General features: G+C 39.0%; 1 protein-coding gene across 1 annotated transcript in view; it reads right to left on the minus strand.

Annotated features, from left to right (window-relative positions):
• Positions 1-26,895, minus strand: part of LOC126282227 (phosphatidylinositol 4-phosphate 3-kinase C2 domain-containing subunit alpha) — a 249,561-nt gene that overhangs the window by 145,350 nt on the left and 77,316 nt on the right. The window contains exons 11-13 of the mRNA XM_049981793.1: positions 16,129-16,330; positions 8,214-8,393; positions 1,190-1,305 (exon numbers count right to left, since the gene is read on the minus strand). Coding sequence (XP_049837750.1) covers positions 1,190-1,305; positions 8,214-8,393; positions 16,129-16,330 — 498 coding nt within the window. The remainder of the gene's footprint in view (positions 1-1,189; positions 1,306-8,213; positions 8,394-16,128; positions 16,331-26,895) is intronic.

The following is a 26,895-nucleotide window of genomic DNA, read 5'->3' on the forward strand; positions in this document are numbered from 1 at the left end:
TGCTTCCGTTTTGTTGATATCTATAGCGTGCAAACTTTGCAACTGCCAGCGGAATTGTTTTCACTGTATCACATGAAGTTACACTGTCAAAGACTTCACTTTTACTCACAAATGCCATATTTTTATGGACAGCATGTTCCTTGTCATGAGATGGTCTTTGGCTATCAAATGGGAATTCTGTACTTGTAATCTCCTCTGTACTGGTACTGTTAACTGTTCCATACGCAATACAAAACCATTTGCTTCCAACTGCAAAATGAGAATCAATGGTGTGTGTTCCCATCACCCTCCACACATGCACCATCTCTCCCCAAGATGATGTTACTGGTAGTCCGCAAAAGTGTTTATGGTCTCTCGGTTGGGGATGGGCAGTAGGCAGCTGTGCAGCTATCCATTCAGCGCTCAGTCTGTTTTAGCATCCCATACCATGTAAACTTCCATCATATACGAGTGTAGTATCATGTTTTAAGTGCATGAAGCTGCAAGTGACCAATTTCAGTGTGAGATTTTCCATAATTGGTGAAACATCCAAAAGGCCCCAAGCATTTCACAAACAAGCAAGGGATCCTATTTTCGAAGTGTACTCATTCTTCAAATGTGACGCAGTCGGGTGAGCCTATTGGTGACATTGCCAACGTGCCGGACTGTAATGTAGTTGCTGTATGTGCAATTTCTGCCAAGTTGACAATGCAGCATTATATGTCAGCTGCACAGCCAAAGGCCATTAGCACTATCACCCACTGTAGTGAGAAATGGGTATGAGGGCTGTTCACTTACACACACCGTGACTAATTCTCCAAGCCAAACATATCTGATGACTTGTGGCCCAACATTTTGTTTCTATTCTTGTTTTTACTTACTGTTCTCTACTTCTGTGACAGAAGACGAGGATGTAAGTGGGAAGACTAGTTTTAATGTAAATTAGATTACATTTGTATTCAATGACACTAATTTTTCAACAAACTTTGGTCGGCTAGTAACCTCCTTTTCACCTATATTTCTATAACAGCTATTGCTGCTGCATTTTAATGTTTATAGCTCTGGATTCAGCAGTTATCTAAAACTGACTTAAGCCACAGGCACACTGAAAAAAAAAACCATTTAAAAACATCAAAGATATTCTTATGTATAAGAAAGTGAAATCTGTTGCAATGTCAGCTCAGCATGCATTCAGATTGGAGAAACTTACACAACACAGGTTCAGTGTCAGCATGTGGCCGTGTTCCTGCAGCAGGTGCTGGTCCCAGTCTCTTGTCTGCTACTGCAGGCCACAATGAAAGAAGGAAGCTTCCCTGAACCATTACCCTAATAACACAGTTTATTTCACAACAGAGTCACAGTATACACATGCAATGGAAAAAAGTGCTCTAATCACTACTAAGCCACTAATTAAACATTTTAGCAGGAAATGTCTGCCTAAAACAAAAGAAAAAAAGAAAAAAATTGCATCTAATGTTATTTGGGGGTTACTAAAAATTATTAAAACAGTTGAAAACCATGACATTTACTTTTGCTCTGAGAGTTATATCTAGATGTGCGAAATCAAAGAAAAAGGAAACGAAAAAATTAAATGGGAACTCTGCACATTGATCAACAAGATCAAATTATTTTTCAATTTGAACTTTTACGAGAATATCAGCGAGAATGACTGACTGTTCAAGGAATCAACATGAGTGTGTGGAATTGAGAGACTTTGGGATTTTGGATTATTCTTATTTCTCAAGTAATGGATTTGATACTGATTTCTTTTATGAAGGTTTGAAATAAAGTATCTTACATCATTATCATTATCATTTATCAGCACTCCTTACTTTACAGTGAAGTAACTAACTACAGTGGTGACCCCGCATTTCAGAGATTAAGTCATCCATGTTGCATAACATATTATGCCACCATGAATGATAGACCAATAGATTCCTCTCTTCATGGAAGAAGATCAGCAGCAATATGACTGCAATTCCCCAGTTTTGTCATCATTTTTTTTGATAAATAAACATTTCAGCTACAACAAAATCAGTATGAATACTGACTTTCTGGACAACTCTTCCAACAGAATGGTTCATTTACATGGTATACATTTTTCACCAGTACCATGTGTACAATGATAAAGACAAAGTGAACCTTATCTTCACCAATATGGCTGAGGAGCTGGTTAGAGAGCTGCAAGACTTGGTATTGCAGCCAATTGCCAGGCAAATACATCAAAGCTTTAAAGACTTAGTAATAAAGTACCTGTTGGTACTGAGTGAACACTGTAAGCAATGCATCCTACATGGGGGGACATCGGATGTTGAAGCCCATCAGAACTATTATGAGCAGTGCGTAATTTGGCGAGTCAGAACCTTTCTTCAGAAGAAGCATTATGTACGATATGGCTCAACCACCTTCCATCTATGATTAACATCATTTTGCAGCATATGACAGTTGTACCATTATTGAATTTAGTGGAGAAAGCCAATACAATTTTCCATTTTTTCCCTACAGCATTCATTCAGAGTAAAAGCATTACAAAAAGTTTAGATCTGGATACTCTGTTTTCTGGTGATGTTATAGGAAGGAATATCCCAGAAGCTCATATTGATGCCATTCATACCAGAACAGATCAGGGAAAGGATAAACTTTTGGGTGATTTAAGATTTCACAGTGCTGTTTCAATATTTTAGAAGAGGATATCTCTGTCAACCACTGTAAAAATGGTGTTCAATGCACAACAACAACACGCACATTCACAAGTGTAAAGTGCTTCAGTAAAGCATATCTCTGTTAAATACATAATGGACAGCATTGAATATTTAATTGACAGTGGGTCAGACATTGGTGTTGTACCCCCTCGGTGCAGTTGTTCTACACATTGTCAGCAGGTGTGCACAGTAAAAGCTGCAAACGATACAATCATTCCTAACTTTGGTGTAGCTTGTTGGCTAGTAAATGCAAATAGACGGCGAATGAATTATTACAAATGCCATAATCTCTCAACTCATCTTTTTTTTTAAATAATCATTTGAGGGTGTGGTGAAGTGTGCAATAATCAGCTAATTATGATCCCTGCAACAATGATCCATATCAGCAAGTTCTACAGAGCTTTCCATACTTAACAAAGCCAACTAAGTCCAATGGAAGCATGGCACTGAACAAATCCCTACATGCAGGCAATATCTGGACAGCCTGTCTCCACCTGCACACTCTGCTTATCACTGGAACATTATGCTGCAGACAAGCAACATTTCGACACGTGGTTGGATGCAGGTATTAAACACAAATTCAATACTCCCTGGGCATCTCCACTTCATCTGGTGCATAATAAAGATGGTACCTATCGAGCTTGCAGTGATTTTAGGGCTCTAAATGCTAGGACTGTGCCAGATAATTAACCATCCGTAATGTTCAGAATTTTAGAAGTGCTTTATACGATGCTCCAGTTTTCAGTGCAACTGATTGTGACAAGGCTTATACAGAAACTTCAATGGCCCCTATGACATCCCTAAGATAGCTGTTATTACCCCCTTCAGTTTATTTGAATTCCTATTTGTGCTTTCAGATTACGCAATGCTGCTCAAAGGTCTGAATTTTTGTTTTGCATATACGGATGACTTCATGATTTTTTTCATGAATATGCCCCAGTCAAAAACTATTAAAGAGTTAAGACATTTTGTAGGCATGATAAACTTTTGCCAAAGATATTTTCAAAATGCTGCAGAAATCAAAGCCTCTTTCATTGCTGTTCTTAAAGGAAAATACACCACTGGCAAACACTTGGTGCCATGGACACAAACAATAACAGAAGCCTTCAACAGACTTAAGGACACATCAGCAATGGTTATCTTGCTCTTTCATCAACATCACTATGTACAGTTAGCTTAAGCAGTAGACAGTAGCCAGGCAGCAACTGGTGCAGCACAACAACAATGGGCATTGGTAATTTTGTGGTCATTTGCATTTTTCTTGTAAACTTACACAGGCTCAAACCCTTTGGTCGGCAATAGACAGATAGTTACTGGCTGTTGCTGCAGGCAGCAGACTCAGAATATCACAATAACTCTAAGATTAACAAAATGATAAGCAGTTTATCATGAAGATGACGATTCACAAGAATCAAATTATTTTAGCAGTAGTTTCTTTAAAATTGTTTGAGGATAAATGCAGAATGGCCAGCTTGCATGTTTGATTACAAGCAAGCTGCCAGCAGCCGCACTGCTCTCTGGCCACCAATATTACTGGATGTGGATCAGCACTGCCGCATTCAATAGCTCCTGAGTTATCCAAGTATTTCTTTTCTTTTTACCTATTTGATCTTCTACTGTCTTCCCCATTTCATTATCTCCAAGCAACCCCTTTAACTTCTACTGCATTCCTTTCTCCTGTTTCGGACATGTGTTGCCTAATGCTATTGTTGAATTAATAATGTGGACCTTTGGTAGGACATTTACAAATAGGCATTTATAACGAAAGTACTTTTCTAAAGTTTTTCTGCTAGAATGTATAATTTACCAATTAAAATAGGGGAATGGGAAGATACTCCTGATACTAAAAGTTAGTTTTTTTTTTTTTTTCTCTAGCATTCCAACTTGCTGTATCAAGGAAGGGTACATATTGCTGACGTTGCTTATCATTTATACTGTCCTTTTTATCTTTGCTGGTTCTACTCTCCATTCTCTCTCTCTCTCTCTCTCTCTCTCTCTCTCTCTCTCTCTCTCTCTCTCACCCCCCCCCCCCCCCCCCCGCACGCTCACACACACACACACACACACACACACACACACACACACACACACACACACACACACACACACATACGTTCTTTGAACAGTTGTGTAATGATAAACCAGTATAAAAAAACATTGTCCTTAGGTCATCACTTTGTAATGTAACACACACTATAATCCATGTCAAATCTCTGAATATTATTGAAGAATAATTATTGATAAAAAATCATTACTGAATGATGCATATTCTTTTGATGCATATACTGTTTTCCATGTGAAAAGAAAAAGATTTACTGTCAGATGTAGCAGTGTTTAAGATAGTTTTCTATTCTGCTCCTTTCTTTATTTACTTTCGTATGACTGCACTGCAGTGAAGATAAAATGAGAACACTAACATAAAAAATAAAGATTTAACAACAAAGAATCAATGCACAAGCCACTGGAATCATTCAATTGCAATACTAGTTGATTCCTAAGGAATCTGCAATTCTTGGAATTGTGAAATTGGAACCGGTACACGACACATCCCCAACAAAAATTATTATGAATAAACTATTTTTTTTACTTTAACTCCAGTTATTCTATATAAATATTATTGCTATTGCTACTATTGCAAACAGGTAGTAGATGAAATTTTGAGTAAATGACATAATTTCTAGCAATTCATGCAATTCTGTAGGTTATTTATAAGGAGCATTCAAAAAGAAATGAGACAGAGGCATAATTACAGAAAACAGTACCTGTATGTTAGAAGTACTGACTCTGGCTGTTGAGACACTTGCCCCACTGTGACCGAAGGTGGTGAATGGCTATCTCATAAAATTCCTGGGTCTGTGATGTCAACCAGTTCCACATGTACAGCTGGATGTCGTCGTCCAAGGTGAATCTTTTGCCCCTCAGAGCCTTTCTAAGTGGACTAAAAATGGTGTAGTCACAGGGAGAGAGGTCCAGACTGTAAGGAGGGTGGCCACGAACCTCCCATTTGAATTTCTGCAGGAGTGTCACGACTGTGTGAGGCTTTGGATTGTCGTGGAGCAAAATGACCACATGGGTGAGATTGCCTAGTTGTTTTGATTTGATTGCTTGGCGAAGGATGGTCAAGGTTTGCAAATAACGCTGGCATTCACTGTTATCCTGTGTTGCATGAAGTGAATCAGAAGGAGGCCATCTTAGCCAAATAAGAATGTTAACATAACGTTTCCTGCACTTGTGTGGATGGCCTTGGTTTTTTTTTTTTTTTTTTTTTTTTTGGTGGTGGTGACCCTGGATGGTTCCACTGAAGACTTTGCCATTTTGATTCTGGTTTGAAGAGATGACACCATGACATCTGCAGCCACCACTTGTGCCAGGAACACATTCCGTTCCCAAGCATACCTCTGCAGATAAGCAAGACAGTGGTCCATTCGACATGCTTCATGGTGTGGTTGAAGACTCTGGGGCATACATTGGGCACACTTTGCGCATATGCAGTCATTCCTTCATGATGGTGTGAACACTTCTGATGCTCAATCCAACTACGGCAAATATGGCTTTCACTGTCACTCGGCAGTCCTGGGTAATGAGCACATCCACCAGCTGGACAACGTCATCAGTAATATCGTGAGGTGCTCCAGACCATGCATCATTGGCTAACGACACCTGTTCTTCCCTAAAGTGCTTGTGCCACACCTTGACACTTGCAAGGGACATGCAGTGTTCACCGCACACTTGTGACATTCGCCAATGAATGCTCGTTGCTCCAAGTCCTTCTGCTGTCAGAAAACGAACGACACCTGTTTGCTCTTCTCCTGACACCTTCATTCCCTGTTTGCAATGTGACTGGTGGCGTTGGACAATTGATGCATGCTGCTGCTGCTGGCTCTGTATAGTCACGTGACATGCACATGTGTCCTCTAGTGACGGGCTGTGAACTTTCACGCTCTGGTCGAAACCACACCTCGTTTCACACGCCACAATATTACCCTCCTGTCACCGGTTTGCACGTTCCAGACTCTGGCTTGTTTCTTTTTGAATGCCCCTTATTATTAATTGGAATTGGCAACACTGGTCTGACTGACTGGCAGTCATTCAAGTCTAGGTGGATGAGTGAACTGCAACATAACCTTGTCTCTGTGTTATTTACAGTGTTATAGACAATAGACTATTGAACAGTAGCAAGATGGTTAAAAAAAGGACCTTTTCAATTTAAAATGGAAAAGAGTATCTTGTAAATATTGTTTTAAAGAATGCAAACAGTCACCTTCCAACAAAATGAAAAAGCATATCAAAAAGGCTTGTAACTGCCCTCAGAATTTGTAAAAAGTGCTTGAGTTATGTACAGTGATTGAGAACAGGTTTTTCCTTTTTTTTCTTTTTTTTCTTTTGCTGTAGTGTAGTACAAATAAAACACTACCTACAAGCTAGCTACCTAATATAAACTATACTTTATTTCAAAAATTGCTGTTAAACTAGAGTGTCTTTTTTAAAATTATGCGCTACTCCAAGAAATGACTTCATTAAAGATGCAGGAAGTTATGTTTATGGCCCAATTTATTTCCCCTAATAACTCTCCCCTAACAAATAAATAGCTTTTTAAAACTGCTTGCCCAGTCACTAAAGAAGCAGTATTGCAAAACACCTTTTCCAATACAAAATCAACTTAATTTTTTTTTTAAAGCACCACCATGTCGTCCTCAGTCAACAAGTGTCAATGGACATGGATATGGAGGGTCGTGTGATCAGCACACTAATCTCCCAGCTGTTGCCAGTTTTTGTGTCTGGAGTGGCTTCCCCATTAAGTAATCCTCAATTGGCCTCACAAGGGTGGAGTGCGTGCTCTGGCCAACAGCGCTCAACAGACCAGACAGTCACCCATCCATGTGCTAACCAAGTCCGACAGCACTTAACTTTGATGATCTGATGGGAACCAGTGTTACCACTGGACTAAGGGCATCAGCCTGATAAACCTCTGGTTCTATCAGTATATTCAGGTCCCATCTCCATGACTTGGTAACTTGAAATCAGTAATAATTTTAGTGACCCAAGACTTTCAAAAAGTGTACAATTTTCACTTCAAGTTTATCTCAGAGTACACCATCCTTTTTTCAGTATCTTTATACTAGTTCTGCGGTAACAATACCATTGCGTTACGCAAGTATAATATACAGTGGTTACCTCAATGCAGTGTTAGAACAGTGGGAATTAAACCAGTTTGTTGATCAATGTTTGTCCCACAACCTGATGGCACAAGCTAATGCTTGGTACATTGGGTTACCTTTCCAGTCATTATGAAGGTCAGTGAATGGTACAGCAAATGAAATTTTTGGATGGTATTAAGCTCATAATTATCTGCATACTAAAATTTTTTGAGAGAAATCACAAAAAATTAATAATAGAATATGTTAAAATGCAAATATATGAAATAAAGAAAATAGAATGAATAAGCTGAGGAACAGGAAATCTTATCACCCTATGATCAACACCTTTTTCCTGCAAGAATCCAGGTTGCACAAATTTGCACACTTCCCTTACCTGTCACAGTCGAAGAACTGCAAAGCTGCCCAACCGAGTTCAATTTTTTGCAGTCTTGGTTCTTGTGATGCATCCTTTGCATCTGGGTTTTCAGGGGGCAAAACAGTCTGGCCATACACAACCAAGACTATACGAGATTCAAGAGGCAGCATGCAAATACTTATTCCTTCGAAATTTAGCCTGTTCAAACATTTTACAATCAAGTGTTACATTGGCAAATACACAACTTAACCAAACAGAAAGGGAAGACAAGGATAACTTAAAGGTCGCTAGAAGAAAGTGTTAACCATCAATTTAATAAGGATTAGACTGATCACTTTATCTGCTGTGTTTTCAAATGCGTCAGAGGCTGGTAACATTTAGTTCCATATGTAATGCTAGAAAGCACTGTCTGTTGCATAATATTACTGTCTTATCGTATTTATGTTATTTTCCTGAATTTTGATGAACATATTACATGCAATACCTCACAGCACTATTGTGGAGTAGCAGATTCTTCTGTAGACCCTTTCAATTTCTACAATCTTTTAACACATTCTTAATTATCAACTGGCAAAAATAAATTAATAGTCCAACCTGCAGGATACAAACACATGCTGCACTTATGAATAAATTAAAATATAAAACAAGCAATCTTTATAGCACCTTTTTAAGGTGTGTTATTCACAGTTTCCTTCAGAACCTGCTTATTTACTTCACATTTTACTTGTAACTGATATATTAACTTTTTTGTTTTCCATCTCTTAAACATCTGATTTAAATTATTTAGAGTGTTGAATTAAAACCTGTTCGGCTACTTGTTTGTAACATTGATGGAGTATAATTATAAATACACGAATAAATCACTATGCCTTTGGTCCATATCATGGATATATCAAAATGAATATATTCAAGTAAGTGGTAAATGATTCCTCTAGAAGGTCCATGAAGACATTACCATTGCAAGGTGGTATAAAAAATGTCCATGAGAGAACTGCAGATTTATCTGTAGGTGATACATTAAAATGTATTGCTTCAGAATCATGTGTCTTTTGGAACATATCATGTGGCGTGCCATAATTTGATTTCCTGAGCCACAACTTCATTTTGAAGTAGCACTTGCACCCAATTACCTCCAAGGTACCCGGGTTCAGCAGCTGTTGTGGCTGAGCACCTGAAGGAAAATTTGGAAAATACTTCAAGTAGATTTCCCCACCATGTTATAGTTCTGGGTGGAGATTTTAATTTGCCGAATATAGACTGGGAGACTCAAACGTTCATAACGGGCGGCAGGGAAAAAGAATCCGGTGAAATTTTTTTAAGTGCTTTATCTGAAAACTACCATGAGCAGTTAAACAGAGAACTGACTCGTGGCGATAACACATTAGACCTTCTGGTGACAAACAGACCCGAACTATTTGAATCAGTTAATGCAGAACAGGGAATCAGTGATCATAAAGCGGTTACTGCATCAATGATTTCAGCCGTAAACAGAAATATTAAAAAAGGTAGGAAGAATTTCTGTTTAACAAAAGTGACAAAAAGCAGATTACAGAGTACTTGATGGCTCAACACAAAAGTTTTGTGTCAAGTACAGATAGTGTTGAGGATCAGTGGACAAAGTTCAAAACCATCGTACAATATGCGTTAGATGAGTATGTGCCAAGCAAGATCGTAAGAGATGGAAAAGAGCCACCGTGGTACAACAACCCAGTTAGAAAACTGCTACGGAAGCAAAGGGAACTTCACAGCAAAAATAAACATAGCCAAAGCCTTGCAGACAAACAAAAATTACGCAAAGCGAAATGCAGTGTGAGGAGGGCTATGCGAGAGGCGTTCAATGAATTCGAAATTAAAGTTCTATGTACTGACTCGGCAGATAATCCTAAGAAATCTTGGTCCTATGTCAAAGCGGTAGGTGGATCAAAACAAAATGTCCAGACACTCTGTGACCAAAATGGTACTGAAACAGAGGATGACAGACTAAATGCCGAAATACTAAATGTCTTCTTCCAAAGCTGTTTCACAGAGGAAGACTGCACTGTAGTTCCTTCTCTAGATTGTCGCACAGATGACAAAATGGTAGATATCGAAATAGACGACAGAGGGATAGAGAAACAATTAAAATCGCTCAAAAGAGGAAAGGCCGCTGGACCTGATGGGATACCAGTTCAATTTTACACAGAGTATGCGAAGGAACTTGCCCCCCCTTCTTGCAGCGGTGTACCGTAGGTCTCTCTAAGAGCGAAGCGTTCCAAATGATTGGAAAAGGGCACAGGTCATACCTGTTTTCAAGAAGGGACGTCTAACAGATGTGCAGAACTATAGACCTATATCTCTAACGTCGATCAGTTGTAGAATTTTGGAACACGTATTACGTTCGAGTATAATGACTTTTCTGGAGACTAGAAATCTACTCTGTAGGAATCAGCATGGGTTTCGAAAAAGACGGTCGAGTGAAACCCAGCTCGCGCTATTCGTCCACGAGACTCAGAGGGCCATAGACACGGGTTCACAGGTAGATGCCGTGATTCTTGACTTCTGCAAAGCGTTTGATACAGTTCCCCACAGGTGTTTAAAGAACAAAGTAAGAGCACATGGACTATCAGACCAATTGTGTGATTGGATTGAGGAGTTCCTAGATAACAGAACGCAGCATGTCATTCACAATGGAGAGAAGTCTTCCGAAGTAAGAGTGATTTCAGGTGTGCCGCAGGGGAGTGTCATAGGACCGTTGCTATTCACAATATACATAAATGACCTGGTGGATGACATCGGAAGTTCACTGACGCTTTTTGCAGATGATGCTGTGGTGTATCGAGAGGTCACAACAATGAAAAATTGTACTGAAATGCAGGAGGATCTGCAGCGAATTGGCGCATGGTGCAGGGAATGGCAATGGAATCTCAATGTAGACAAGTGTAATGTGCTGCGAATACATAGAAAGATAGATCCCTTATCATTTAGCTACAAAATAGCAGGTCAGCAACTGGAAGCAGTTAACTCCATAAATTATCTGGAAGTACGCATTAGGAGTGATTTAAAATGGAATGATCATATGAAGTTGATCGTCGGTAAAGCAGATGCCAGACTGAGATTCATTGGAAGAATCCTAAGGAAATGCAATCCGAAAACAAAGGAAGTAGGCTACAGTACGCTTGTTCGCCCACTGCTTGAATACTGCTCAACAGTGTGGGATCCGTACCAGATAGGGTTGATAGAAGGGATAGAGAAGATCCAACGGAGAGCAGCTCACTTCGTTACAGGATCATTTAGTAATCACGAAAGTGTTACGGAGATGATAGATAAACTCCAGTGGAAGACTCTGCAGGAGAGATGCTCAGTAGCTCAGTACGGGCTTTTGTTAAAGTTTCGAGAACATACCTTCACCGAAGAGTCAAGCAGTATATTGCTCCCTCCTACGTATATCTCACGAAGAGACCATGAGGATAAAATCAGAGAGATCAGAGCCCACACAGAAGCATACCGACAATGCTTCTTTCCACGAACAATACGAGACTGGACTAGAAGGGAGAACCGATAGAGGTACTCAGGGTACCCTCCGCCACACACCGTCAGGTGGCTTGCGGAGTATGGATGTAGATGTAGAAGATTTGATAAATATATTCCCATCTCTGTCTTACCCTGCAAGTTTTATTCTCTACAGACTCATTCAGTACCATGAAAGTTACTCCCTCATGTCTTACTACATTCCATGTCTTCCCTGTTATTCTTCTAGTCTTCACATATTCCTTCTCTGGCGAGACTGTGCAGACCCTCATAACAACTTACTTTTTCAGTCCACTTTCAGTATCCTTGTCCCTTGAACGCTTTAACCTCCTTTTCCAGTTACCTCCCAGTCCATTCCAGTAATAGCCTAGGGATTTGAGGTCAAGTTGGATTTCTGGTATAGTATCTGTGGAGATTCAATTGATGTCACACTGATGATTGTATAATTGATCTCCTTTGACTTCATTGCATGAGAGAGTGAGTATGTGTAACAGAGGTCAGCATTTGAAGCATGGAGCAGATGAGAATTTATGGAGCCTGTTGTGATCTTCCAGGAAGGGAATGTTGAGGTTAGTAGGACATAAGAGTTTTTAAGGTAGTACTGTGCATGTTGGCATAGATAATGGAAGACAAGGGAGAAAAATCCTCAGGAGGGAAAAAGAACACATAGGGGGAGAGGTGGGAAGGAGATGGCAAGAGCAAACACTGGGAGGAAGGATATAAAGCCTGTGAGGGGGGAGGGGGAGGGGGAGGGGGGTGGAGGTGGAAGTAGAAGTAGACTGAAGGACTGGTGTGGAAGAAGACTCTGGAGGGAGAGAAGTGACTGCGTATGTCAGGGGTGAGGGGGAGGGGGCAGACATGAGTGCACACATGGAGAGAAGCAAGTGCACATGGAAAGAAGTGAGCGGACCTGCCAAGGTTGTTTCTACCATGCAACTGACGTTTCACTGAGAAGCCCTTACACATCCTCCATACAGTCCCAATGTTTCCCTGTGCGATTTCCGTATTTTTGGAGCCTTGAGGAAAGACATCTGTGGATATCAATTTGCTTCAAACGAAGAGATGCATGCCTGGGTACAATCAGTTCTGTAGGCACCAGAAAACATTTTTCCAAAAAGCATTGACCATACTGTCTCCTAGTGTGATACATTGTTAACAATTAAGGTGATTAATTTTCAAATAATGAAGTTTTACTTACTTTTTCCATCTGTCTCATTTTCATTTGATCGTCCCTTATATTTTTCCTCCTAAAGGTAAGTGTTAGAAAACAATTCCATCTCAGTTTTTGTAGTTTTCTCATGCAAGCTTTCCTTTACACTTCTACAGATGAGACTACTCAAGTGACATATTACCAATGGCACATTCTTGAATCTACCTTTGACAAGGCCAAAATTTAGGCCAAAATTTACACTGCCCATGAAGCAATATGAAGCAGATTCTCCAAGGCTATGTGATGGAGAGTTCACACCGCAAATGCTGCAAAATAATCTTGCCAACAGGGAGAAGTAGTTGTGGAGTAGCTTTGAAATGATGTCTTTTATCTTGACCCAATAAATTAGTTTTTAGTAGAAAATAGTGCTATCAGTAATGAAGGCCATCATGATTGTGTGCATAACAATAACAAGTAGAGTATGACAAGGAGAATTTCATCATTTGTACAGTGATTTCAGAAGATGAAGATAAATTTTGGAATTAGTTCAGAAAGAGCAGACATTTGATTATATAGCATTGACTCTTTCAAGCAAATTACAGAAGCAGAAAAAATTCTGAAAGGCTATTACCACTGCAGAGAAATGTATAGTCACCATCAGGTATGAACACTTCATTAAGTTTACAAAATAATTTTTCCCATCATTCATTAGCATTTTGCAACTTGTGACATATTTACCATCCGCTTGTGGGTTTGAAGTGACATTTTCAGCCTGAGGAATTTCAGGTCTATGAGAATACAAGAAGGAATGTGCACTGAATGAGACTGAAGATTGTTGCTACTCACCCAATAGAATCTGTTGCATTTTAATTCTAGCTTTCAATTGAGCTTCAGGTGATAATTTCTGAATGATGGGCAGCAAACTTACTTTTTATTCTGAAAAGTGAGCTTTCAGCCAACATGGCATTTAACACACACACACACACACACACACACACACACACACACACAAAATCACATCTCTGGCAGCACGAGCCAGACTCCCTTGCTGGGAGGGTGTAGGGGCGAGGTCGAGAGTGGGGCAGCTCGGTGCAGTTGGGAGGTTAGACGGAGGGCGAGTGAGAGGGAGACAGCGGGGAGGGGGAGGGGGTAGCATAAAAGGAAAGAAGTAAAATGATTGATTGTGTTGGTGGAGTAGGAGAGTGTGGAGTGCTGGAATGGAAACAGGGAAGGGGCTGATGGGTAAAGGCAATGACTAACGAGACTAATAATGGTTGGGGACAGGAGGGCTACAGAAACATACGATATATTGCAGGGAGAGTTCCTAACTGCCCACACAGAGTGCAGCATGAGAACCAACAAGCTGATTTTCCACATGAATGGCCACTGACAAGCTGTGGCCAAGAAACAACTGTACCACCCTGTTGCTGGGCACACCACAACATGATGTCCTTCATTTCATTTCAATGACTGCTTCACAGCCTGTGACATTTACATTCTTCCCACCAACATCAGCTTTTCTGAATTGAGCAGGTGGGAACACTCCCTGCTATATATCCTACATTCATGTAATCCTCCTCGCCTCAAGCTTTGTTACTCATTGTCCGGACCCAAATGCCCATTCCCATTCCAGCACTACACAGCCCTCTATTCCACCAAAGCACCCAGTCTTTTTACTTCTCTTCTTTCCAGCTACCCCCTCTCCCCTTCCTCTCTGCCACCCACTATCTACCCTCCTGACTGCAGATAGTTGCCCCACTCTCCACCTCATCCCTGCATATTCTCTGCAGCACTTTACTGTCCCCCACCCCTACCCTGTTATCCCCTCCCCTCCCCTCGCCAGCCTCCTCCTCACTTCCACCCAGTTGCCTCTCCCATAATGCCCTGCTGCTCACAGTCTGGCTCCAGGAGCCAGAGACTATGGTCATGTGTGTGTGAGTTGTGTCTGCGTCAGTGTGTGCATGTGTGTATGTTTTTTTATTTCTGACAAAGGCCTTGTTGGCCAAAAGCTAACTTTCCAACAGTCTTGTTGTTGCGCCTTTCTACAACTCAGATCTCTGTTATATGGTGAGTAGCAAATATCCTCTTCATAGTAACTATCCTTTTCATTATATTGTTACTTTTCATAATATTGTTACATTCCATCCTACATTTTCCATTGTTTGAAATGTTACTTTTTGCTTGCTGTGTAGCCATAATATCTTTCAGACATGTCAGTACTTTGTACCTTGGCCAATTTGATTGACACACTAGCAAGCCACCTTCATTTATGGAACATTCTAGATGAGTCTTTTTAAGTTAAGCAGAACATAGTGTTTAAGTATTTTTCATCACCTAACCTAGAAATACAGAGGTGAAGTTATGCATAAATAATCAAGCAGGCTTCATACTGAATATAATATTTTTTGTCCTTGGTACATTAATTGCAAATCCTATGAAGATCCTTCACATTGTTCAACTCTGTTGATTTCATTAATCGGTGTCTGGGATGTCTTTCCATGCTTTGTCACAGCATTTTGGAAGGGTCTAACTACAGCTCTGCATAATACATGCACGAAATGTGTGTCACAATATCAGGAATTTTGAGTCCTGTACACACATCTTCAAACAGCTGCACAAGAGTGTGAATTGGAATTTTCCAGACTGAGTAGGGGCCACTGATGGTAAGTATGTTCGGGTTCAGTGCTCCCCTCATTCTGGGACATCATCTATAGCTATTTGATAAACTACTTAATTTGAATGTGATAATATACCGAACCAATATTTTGTATTACTTATTTGCAGTAATTTATTTTACTTTCTAGTACTTCATGTCTGTCTCACAATCTTGAGTTTCTTCTTTCCCAGTGTGATGTGCCAGATCCCTGTTATGGTAGTACTTTTTTTTCTGATCCCATACTGCCAGGTGTTTATGTACATTATATATAAGCCTTTCAACATCCATCACAAGAAATAACTCCAAATCATGACCCAAAACATTAACTTGCTTGTGATTACGTTGGCATTATTGCACGGCACTGCTACATTGTTAAGTCAATTCTCTCCATTGCCTCACAGTTTCAACTTCTATTAGCTCTCTTGGCAGTTCACCACATCTGATCACCTCACATCACAGCCTATCAGTATTACTGAATAACATACTGAAGCTAGTTCAGGTTTCAAATTTAAAAACAACATTTTTAAAAGTCACAAAAAACTCAATGCTGCTGACATGAAATAAGCTACAAAATTTTAAATGGTGCCATACCTTCTAGTAATGAGAGAAGAAATACTCACCAAAAGTCGAAAAGCACTCTTTCGAATAGGCCCATGGAACGAACAATAGGATGTGTAAGAACTGGCTGTCCCAAAGGTCTTGTGCCGTGGTATATCTGTGCTGCTACAAGGTACTGGTCATAATTCCAGTCTTGATTCAGGCGGTGCAGTCCACCTACATGAACTAGAACTGAGTCTAATATCTCAGAACTGTGCTTTGTATCTGAAATAAATATCCTCCAATTATAGCAGCCATTGTAAATAACACTAAGTGCACTCAACTGAGACTAAAGATTAGAGGTTTTAATTGCTACAACGAAACAATGAACCGCTAGCAAACTGGTTAACTGCCATTTCCTTTAACTGAATTTGGCATTTCCTTTTTACAAATTTCAGTTCCCTTCTCATTTGTTTACCACCCCATACTTACCACTTTCTGAAATTATCCTACCACAGTGGTATGCACAACTGCCAGGAAAGCTGCTATCTACACTACCTATGAGAAAACAATCTACCAAATAACCTCTAGTGAACACAAATTGCCCTTCACTGATGCTATGTTCTCCAGTTTCAACTTTGCAACCCATGCCCACACCTCCATTTCATTTTTTACTATCCAGTAATAACACACTACACTAATAAAAATATTGTTATTCTGTAGATGAATTTATTAATTTACTATTAAAAGTAATAGCAGTGTTGCATAACAATATTACCATCCCGATTACTTTTCACAAAGTCAGATGATCTTATCAGACTATGCTCCATTACAATAAAGCGTGAAACACCTAATAAATAACATGAGGAAACAGAATTTTTTTCCTTAAGTCTGCCTTCCATTCTGGTGTCAGCTTTCAATTGCCTTAGTGGATACAGCTCTTTTTTCAGTCAAGCATGATCTTTGGACACTGTAGAACTTTACCTTATGTTCTGTCCTCCACCTACGTGATATTCTTGGCACTCAGTAATTGATCATATGTGTCCTGTGCACCCCTCTGCCCTGTTGTTCAAATACCAGATGACATCAACCCATGAGAGGGCACGTAAGCAGCAGGGAACGGCAATATAGGGCCATGCTTGACAAACAGGAAAGGAAGTGACTTGCTGGCACCACTGTGGGCAGCTGGAAGTGCTCTATTGGGTTGAACATTGTTGGAGAGCAGCATCTTAGACTGTAGTGTGTTACTGGTGTCATCATGCTAATTTGAGCTTAACTGTCAGTTACTCTACCATTGGAGGAAGTGCAGCCTGCTCGGGAAATCTTTGTAAACCTACATGGTGGACTATACAGTGAGCCTTTTTGTTGTTGTGATGAGTAGTAACCTTGTTCTTTACTGAAGTGTGACCCACTGCATCCTTTCGGTCTGGATGGCATTTGTGATCATTCCTCTTACTTGCTTTTGTGAGTCAAAGTCCCTCATTTTTGTTTTTATACCAGGCTGTATCTAGCCAATTTTCTAGACACACATGCACAATTTGTAGTGAACATGGCTTATAATTATATTTTGTTATCTCTACTTGTCATGTTACTGTGTAGTGAGGCTGGGTTGAATGTGTACACAAGCCTGCACTTTCTGTCAAATCTTTCTGCAAGTTACATGTCTGGAGTGTTACTTATTCAGCACTCACCAGCCTCCTTTGATTTATTGACGTCTTGTATTTTATTAGAATAGTGTTTAATTCTGCTTATATGTCAATGTTACAGGGCACATTAGCTGTTATTTAATGCCCTATTTATTGAATACATGAGGAAACCTGTAGATGCTTCAGTTGGTCTTGTAGTGACCAATAACTCATTTTGTAATCTAGACCACTCACGCATCTGTGAAAAAGATATCTTTTTGGTATGGCCGCTGGCCAGTTCAGTCTAGTAAATATACATTACTTGTTTTCGATCCAGCCACCTGTGTAATAACTACCTTGTGATGGAAATGTCATATGGCTATGGCCTCCCATTGGGTAGACTGGTCACCTGGTGCAAATCTTTTGAATTGACGCCACTTTGGCGACTTGAGCATTGATGGGGATGAGATGATGATGAAGACAACACAACACACAGTCCCTGACCGAAGAAAATCTCCGACCCAGCCGGCAATCAAACCAAGGTCCCTTGGTATGACAGTCCGTCACGCTGACCACTCAGCTCTTGGTACGGAGACTATCTTGTGATTTGTTTGTTTTCCATTTCTGCTCACCACTGTAGGCTACTCCCATTGTTTGCTTTCCTGTAATCCCTCAGATGAAGCATTTGCCTTGCTTTGACGTTCTATGTTTCAATTCTATATGGTACTGGTAAGTTAATCTTTATAATTTCCCGATTTAATGCAACTGACTTCCTCTAAATCCTGCTTAAGTAGCCTACATCTAAGCAACACTGCCTTGAGATGGCTTCTAGTATAAGTTCAATCTAGAGTTTTGGTCAGCCTTTGCACCATGAAACTCATTGCATTTATAAGCCCCATAACTTGATTGCCCATGGAGGCATGTTTGGACTTAAGCTTAAGATCCATAAAAATAGTTACTAATCGGTTTCTTACATTTGGAGCAAATTTCATGTTAGCACCTTCACCAACTGTAAAACTTGTTTGCATGGCTACCAGACATTAATTCAATTATTCGATACTTGTCTTAAATACCATTTAACTTCGATGTAGTGAAATTCTGTTCTCTTAAGGTTAGTCCGTGTTTCCATAACCTGATCCTTAGGGCCAACACATCCTGTTCTGTAATGAAAGTAGTATGCAAAACTTAAGTACTTTAAATAATTTTGGCTCCACTGTGGTAGGCATTTATCATTGGACCTTAAGCTGTTTGTGCAGTTGCTAAATGTAATTGATTAATTGATCAACTGATGTTCTTGACCTTTAATTGTTTGTTAATGAACCATGCCAATTGGCAATTTTAATTTTACTGCAACTTTTTTAGTACTTTTTTGATAATTTCATTTTGGACCACCCACATGCGGGCTTCTTTTAATTTTTAATCATCTTGCTCTCGTGTTTTTCAAGTATTGAATTTATTAATGTGGTGAGCCTTGGCTTTAGCTCCCTTATTTATTAATTAGTAGTGTTCCCACTATTAAATTGTGTATTTTCTCATTGTGAATAGTTTATTTTTAAACTTGGTGTCCATGCATACTTTATTTTGCTGTCCCAGTACCTATCCACTCCATGGTGCTTCAAATTCATTGCTACCAAAGGGAACTGAGATGACTACTATTAACTATTATATACTGGCCTTGTCATCACGGCTGTCTCACAATCCAGGAAATGCAGAATCCCTAACTTTTTATCTACAGTTTATTAGGCTCACATGGCCATAAGTTGTGTGCAATCTTAAATTTTGCTTAGTTCCATAACTCTTTCATCTAGAGTTTCCAATCTGGCTGTTTCTGAAAACATTTGGCTTTTCAATGCTTTTTTTTAATATCCAGCTGGCACTTTTCCTTTTTAGAAAACATTTGCTTTTTGGTAATGAAGTTGTAATTCAACATCTAACAGATTTCTGTGTAGCATAATTCAAATAAACTGCACACACTTGGCTACATATTCTTCACAAGGTTCACTACAATTTTGTAACTTTTTGGAGCAACGTGCCATTCATAGTCCACAAATACAATATCCTGATTCCAGAGATCTTAGTTTGTCTAGCACTGTCTTATTTTCATGCTCTGAAACAAAAGCTTGATCCTTAATCATTCGAAGTTGGATATTTCATAGGCTACTGTTTTTAGAAGTGTTGATTCATAGAGAATTTTAGTTAAGTGCTGTTGCTGTACATGAGTGCATCCTACTAATTAGAAGTGTGTTGTCCTTTCAGGTAAATAGTAGTGATAGCAGAAAAAGGTAAATTAAAAGCAAAATACCTATGCTTTGTAGTTGGATGAAATGAAAGTGAAGCTAAATGTGCAGTATATGATAGTAACATTAATATGAGATAAGAGTGATACTGACTTGGAAAGACATCTTACCACAGAAAAACAGGATGATATTACCTTTGTCCACATCTGGGAAATGTGGATTTTGTGACCAAAAACATACACCCATAGTTATAAATGTTCAAGCAACACTGGCATACCACATGATTCCACCATCTTTTGTATAAATTGATGGAGTGTACCAGCAAATTAACCCTCAGGCAGGTGCACCTATGTATAAAGTGCGCCAATCACAAATAACATTGTACTGTGCTGTTCCATTGTAGCTTTTCAAATCCGAGCCCATAGCCATTACTTCATTATTGCTTCAGCTAACATAGTAATAAGTTGTGCTGTCATATGTCTAAGTGAGCAGCACTAATGGATAACAGTGAGTTACATGGGAAAAAATTTACAATCAGTGCAAGAAAATGACCCAGACTCTGACAATGAGGCAGTTATCCATGAGATAATTAGTAATCAAATAAGTGGTTGGCAGGGATCTGACCCAACTATATTGTTTAATGTTTGGAGTTGGTCTTTTCTGTGATTTTGCTCATACATGTTTACCTTGGTAAAATAATGACTGCATTCTTTACATGTGTACTAAATGTGCCACAAGGCCTCTTATGTTATGAGAAACAGCATGCCTGCTTGAGGGTTAAATAAAAAATATTTCCAAAATCTGAGGTTGCAAAAATTTATGTTGTGGAAGAAGTAAATCAGAAGCCATTATCAATTATGTTATTACACCTCACACTGTAGATGTTGTTGTCAAAACTTTGAATGACAAAGTTGTATACTTTGACCTGGGGACAGATGTTAATAATCATGGTGCATTGAAAATGTTCCTAGCTGTAATTCAGTATTTTGATTATGAAAGCACTCATATTCAAGCAAACATCTTTGCCTTATAAAGTAGTCTTAATGAAACATCTGAAAGTATTACCAACTTTTTTATGTACTTAGAAGAAGCATTACCTAAATATTTTTCAATAGATTGCTTTTGCTAGTCACAATGCAAATGTTAACTTCAGTGGTGTTGGAACACAGGAAGGGGGTGTGTGTGTGTGTGTGTGTGTGTGTGTGTGTGTGTGTGTGTGTGTGTGTGTGTGTGTGTGTGTGGGGTGGGGGGTGGGGGGTGGGGGGCGGTGGTTGGAGGGGGGGGGGGGGGGGGGGGGTAGAATGTGCATTCTACTCTCAAAGGAAATTTAAATGAATACATAATAGGTTTTGGATGCCCTGAGCATGTATTATGTAACACTTTGCAACACAGAACTGATTCTTTTGTTATGGAGGTGTTAACTTTTTGCACGTGAATGCAGTAAGTACAGAGAAATGGAAAGATTTCTGCCAATTTGTGGACAAAAATTACCAATTGCTAATAACACATTCCAGGACCTGATGGCTGTCATTGTACCCAGCACTTAAGTCTTCCTTCCTCTCTCTAGATAGGAAACTAGTGCCTACAAAAATAAGAAATTTTCTACTAGCTGTCTTTTTGGAGTAAAATCTTCTGCTTCTTTCTTCGACCATGCCCATTTTTCATTGCAAAATGATTTCTGCTGAAAATAAAAACTATCCTATTGTTGAAGCACATGACTTTTTAGGAAATGTATTAATCTGAATGTAAAACAGACCTGAGAAAACGTCCATGCCTCTCTAAGCCAGATAAACTTTGAATCCCTTTACAGAAGCTGGTTTGGAAAAAGAGGGTCAGGTGTACAATGAAAATGCATCTTGTTTCCATGATATATGCACTGAACACCTTGACAAATAGATGCAGCCAATGAAGAATTAAAGTACTTCAAATGGCTTAAACTCAAGAACTTTAAGGACCTTTGCTTTGAGGGTTCCAGGTTTTCAGTACTCACAAATCAAAAGTGTGAAAATAAACAATTTGAAACTGTTTTATCAGCTCTGAAATGTCAAGAACTTTGTCAGATCTACAATGCTTCAGAAAAACTTGACAGTAGACAGAGAGTTGTGTTCTTTACTTTAAAAATGTTATAAAATTTTCCAATTTTACTTCGCCATTTTGAGTAATAATGCACCCACTCTACATATGTTTTCTCTCATAGCTGTTCAGTTGACAAACTGATAAATTCAAACGAATTTTATTGATCAGGCACAATTTCAAAAATATGTCTTGTGAGGAACCTTGCAACTATTTCCTTAAAGATAACAGCAGTACAGTTTATTGAAAAATGCCCTTTCAAAGAAAACACCACCAGAAAAGACTGAAAATTACATCAAGTTATTTGCATTGTATTTATAACCATGAAATACCATTAATTTGATACTATAGCAAATTTTTAACATATTTTTTCTGTTTAAATTGAGGTTAGAGCATGTTTATTACCCCACTGTGTAAAATATAAACAATTTGTTGGTTCTAAAATAAATTGTCAGGCTTTTTTAAAATAAAGTCCCGATTTGTGTGAAGCACTGTCGTACTTTTGATAATTTTAAGTTGATAACCTTACTTTCTAGTCAGATCAGAGGCTGACTTAAGTTACTTACATACAGTGATTAAGTTAAAAGTTAAACAAGCAGTATGAAGAGAACTAAAATAAAATTTTTCTAATAATAAAGAAAGTCATTACTCAAAAGTGTTTTATACAGAGTAAATTTAAAATAATGTAGATTATACGAGGGTTGACTGAAAAGTAATGCCTCCACCTTCGTAACTCTTCAACAGTTGGCAGCATTGGTATGCGGCAGGTACTGGCTTGTTTCGTAGCCTCTTCTCTATGGCTCCAGTTGGCAGGAAGCCTTAACACTGAACGGTTGTGTTGTTACAGTGTAAAGTATGGAACGCTGCACAGACCATTGGTCAATGCGATTTAAGAAACATGCAGTCGTTGAATTATTGACAGCAGAAGGTGTCACCCCAAAGGAGATTCATCAGAGAAGGAAAGCAGTTTACGGTCATTGTGTTGATGTGAGTACTGTGCGTCATTGGATGAGTGAAGATGTTGAGGCGGGAACATCTGACCTGCATGACAAACAAAGAGTTGGATGTCCTGTGATACCAACCACCGAGTTTCACAAGCAAAATGTTGACAGATTGAATCAGGACGATCATCATATCACTCGGAGAGAAATTGCAAGCACAATCGGCACTCCACAAGAAATGTGGGTCACATCATTGCTATACAAGGGCGATGTACTTGAGGACAATATTATGGAAATGGAAGAGGATGTAGATGAAGACGAAATGGGAGATACGATACTGCGTGTAGAGTTTGACAGAGCACTGAAAGACCTGAGTCTAAACAAGGCCCCCAGAGTAGACAACATTCCATTGGAACTACTGATGGCCTTGGGAGAGCCAGTCCTGATAAAACTCTACCATCTGGTGAGCACGATGTATGAGACAGGTGAAATACCCGCAGGCTACAAGAAGAATATAATAATTCCAATCCCAAAGAAAGCAGGTGTTGACAAATGTGAAAATTACCGAACTATCAGTTTAATAAGTCACAGCTGCAAAATACTAACGCGAATTCTTTACAGACGAATGGAAAAACTAGTAGAAGCCGACCTCAGGGAAGATCAGTTTGGATTCCGTAGAAACACTGGAACAAGTGAGGCATTACTGACCCTACGACTTAGCTTAGAAGCTAGATTAAGGGAGGGCAAACCTACATTTCTAGCATTTGTAGACTTAGAGAAAGCTTTTGACAATGTTGACTGGAATACTCTCTTTCAAACTCTAAAGGTGGCAGGGGTAAAATACAGGGAGCGAAGGGCTGTTTGCGATTTGTACAGAAGCTAGGTGGCAGTAATAAGAGTCGAGGGACATGAAAGGGAAGCAGTGGTTGGGAAGGGAGTAAGATAGGGTTGTAGCCTTTCCCCGATGTTATTCAATCTGTATATTGAGCAAGCAGTAAAGGAAACAAAAGAAACATTTGGAGTAGGTATTACAATCCATGGAGAAGAAATAAAAACTTTGAGGTTTGCAAATGACATCGTAACTCTGTCAGAGACAGCAAAGGACTTGGAAGAACAGTTGAATGGAATGGACAGTGTCTTGAGAGGAGTATATAAGATGAACATCAACAAAAGCAAAACGAGGATAATGGAATTTAGTTGAATTAAGTTGGGTGATGCTGAGGGAATTAGATTAGGAAATGAGACACTTAAAGTAGTAAAGGAGTTTTGCTATTTGGGGAGCAAAATAACTGATGATGGTCGAAGTAGAGAGGATATAAAATGTAGACTGGCAATGGCAGGGAAAGCGTTTCTGAAGAAGAGAAATTTGTTAACATCGAGTATAGATGTGAGCTGTCAAGAAGTCAATTTCTGAAAGTATTTGTATGGAGTGTAGCCCTGTATAGAAGTGAAACATGAGCGATAAATAGTTTGAAGAAGAAGAAAATAGAAGCTTTCGAAATGTGGTGCTACAGAATAATGCTGAAGATTAGATGGGTAGATCACATAACTAATGAGGAAGTATTGAATTGGTTCAGTAACAAAGCTGTAATATTCGCATTAAATTGGGAAATCAACTATATCTGGGATAATTCGTCAAGTATGGAAAGTTATCTAGACATAATTTAAAGATTGTGACGCTTAAGCCAAATACAGAAGAATAGTTTGAAATATCTGAAGGTTACGAACAGCATGCAGTGTTTCACCATCACATCAGAGCTTTCAATAGTAAACATGTCGGAATACTTCTCCTGCATATATTTTTCCCTAGTGCTTTGGCACTTTGTGACTGACTAGTGCTTTAGCTGATGCTTTAGCTGTGTAGACATTCGCACTTATGGGAAAGATAGTGACTCAGGAATTTTCAGAGTCCATTCTCTAAGAAAACCTCTCTTGAAAATCATCTTATGTACCAAGGGGCTTGGCTGCGAGGGGGTGGGGGATGGGAGGGGTGGAATGAAAGTTAACTGAAAAGCACTACATGGCAATTCTTCACATGATTGTAGGTGATGAAGTATTTGGGCTGATCAAAAATTTAATGAGGCTATGGTATACAGTGGCTCACTTTTGAACGAACTATTACTTAAGCGTCAGCTACCTACGGCACATAGCTAAATTGAGTGTAATTTTGGTATTGTGTGCATTAAGTGGAGAATACTACGCAACCTATGAGGTATCAGTGTCGATTGTGGCAACAAACTGAAAAAGCAATTACAGTACTTCACAACATTTAGTAGGAAATTTCCAATAAATAAGTACATACAATGGGTGGTCCACTTCATCAGCAGGTAACATTCAGGCCAAGTTCAACAACTATGTTGTTTATCAAGGTAGACTTGAACTTGCAGACCAAATGATATGAATGAAAATGTACTTGTTAGAATATGTACTTGTTAAAATAAAGTTTTTCTTACCTAATTTTTTTCTTGAGCTAATTCCATCACAGAAGATCAAAAACAATTCTCTCCAAGTTTTTCTTACCTAATTTTTTTCTTGAGCTAATTCCATCACAGAAGATCAAAAACAATTCTCTCCAAGCTCTTCATCTCATAATTTTATTTTTATATATTGTGACACTATATTCCAAACTGGTGGATAATTAATAGCTTGATGTCAATATTCTCGCTTTTGGTTTCACTCACTTTTTGTAATGTACAACAAAATAACAGAAATAAACAGAAAATATGTCTAGTCACAACAGAAATGTGTGGTCAACTGAATAGCGTGTGGATGCTAGCTATCTTTCTAACCAAGTGTTTGTGTAAATGTTGCATTAACACTCACTGATGTGATCAGTTGTAAGTTGAATGCTATATGTCTAAAAGTGTGATTCAAAAACACATCACATTTCCATAATGTGAAAACAGTATCTGACACCCCAATCCCCTTCACACATGAGTAAGTTGATTCTCCAAGTCTTCAGAGCAATTATTCTTCTACGGAACAGAAAAGAGGAAATATAAGAGAGGCTGGAGAAAATGAGGAGAGAGGATGAGCAGGTCACTCAGCATCCAACTTTTGAGTAGCTCATCATCTCTGAGGAGGAAAGGAGGCCAAGATGTACACATGTATCAGAGAAAGTGAAGGGCCCAAGATAGTACACTCAGTAAGCACTGTGCCAACTTCAGTTCAAAGATGATGCACCTACTTCAGTTCAAAGAGGATGCACCTACTTCAGTTCAAAGAGGATGCACCTACTTCAGTTCAAAGAGGATGCACCTACTTCAGTTCAAAGAGGATGCACCTACTTCAGTTCAAAGATGATGCACCTACTTCAGTTCAAAGATGATGCACCTACTTCAGTTCAAAGATAACAGAAGAAACAATGAGTGAAGTATTACTGACTTACTGCCCTGGTCCTGATGCCAAATCTTGCTAGTGAACAGTGTCCCCACCACCCCCCATCCGCCCTGAAAATCTGTATGCACTGTTTTTACGAAGGGATATCCAAAAGTTTCCAGGATAATACTGTGCTTTTTTCCTGATTAATGAAGTTTTGTGGTTGGAGGCAGTTGCCTAGGAGAGAAAGAAGATACAGGGTCCTCCCCTCAAAAGTTACGGAAAACACCTTCACAAACTACTGCTTTAAGTTGTTTAGATGCTTAAAACTACCTAAGTTGCAAAAATGTTTTATTTTAGACAAACAGTTTTATTTTAGACAAACAGTTTTAAATTAGTTGAAATATGTAGCATTCACACCCTTTTTCTGAGTAACTTCCTTTACACAATTCTTCTTTTATACAATTGTTAAGGGACAGCAACAACCACATAAGCCTTTTATTAACACGGAGTTGATTAGAAGATTAAAAGCTAATGCACTGAAATTAGAGTAAAACACTTTTAAATAAATAGTAGTTTTGATTTATTGACAGTTATATTTTTGCCAGTTTAGTTCATATATTGAAAATAATAATTGTAAAGTCTTGAATAGCTAC

Source organism: Schistocerca gregaria, chromosome 7 (genome assembly GCF_023897955.1).
Source record: "Schistocerca gregaria isolate iqSchGreg1 chromosome 7, iqSchGreg1.2, whole genome shotgun sequence".
Taxonomy (NCBI): Eukaryota; Metazoa; Arthropoda; class Insecta; order Orthoptera; family Acrididae; genus Schistocerca; species Schistocerca gregaria.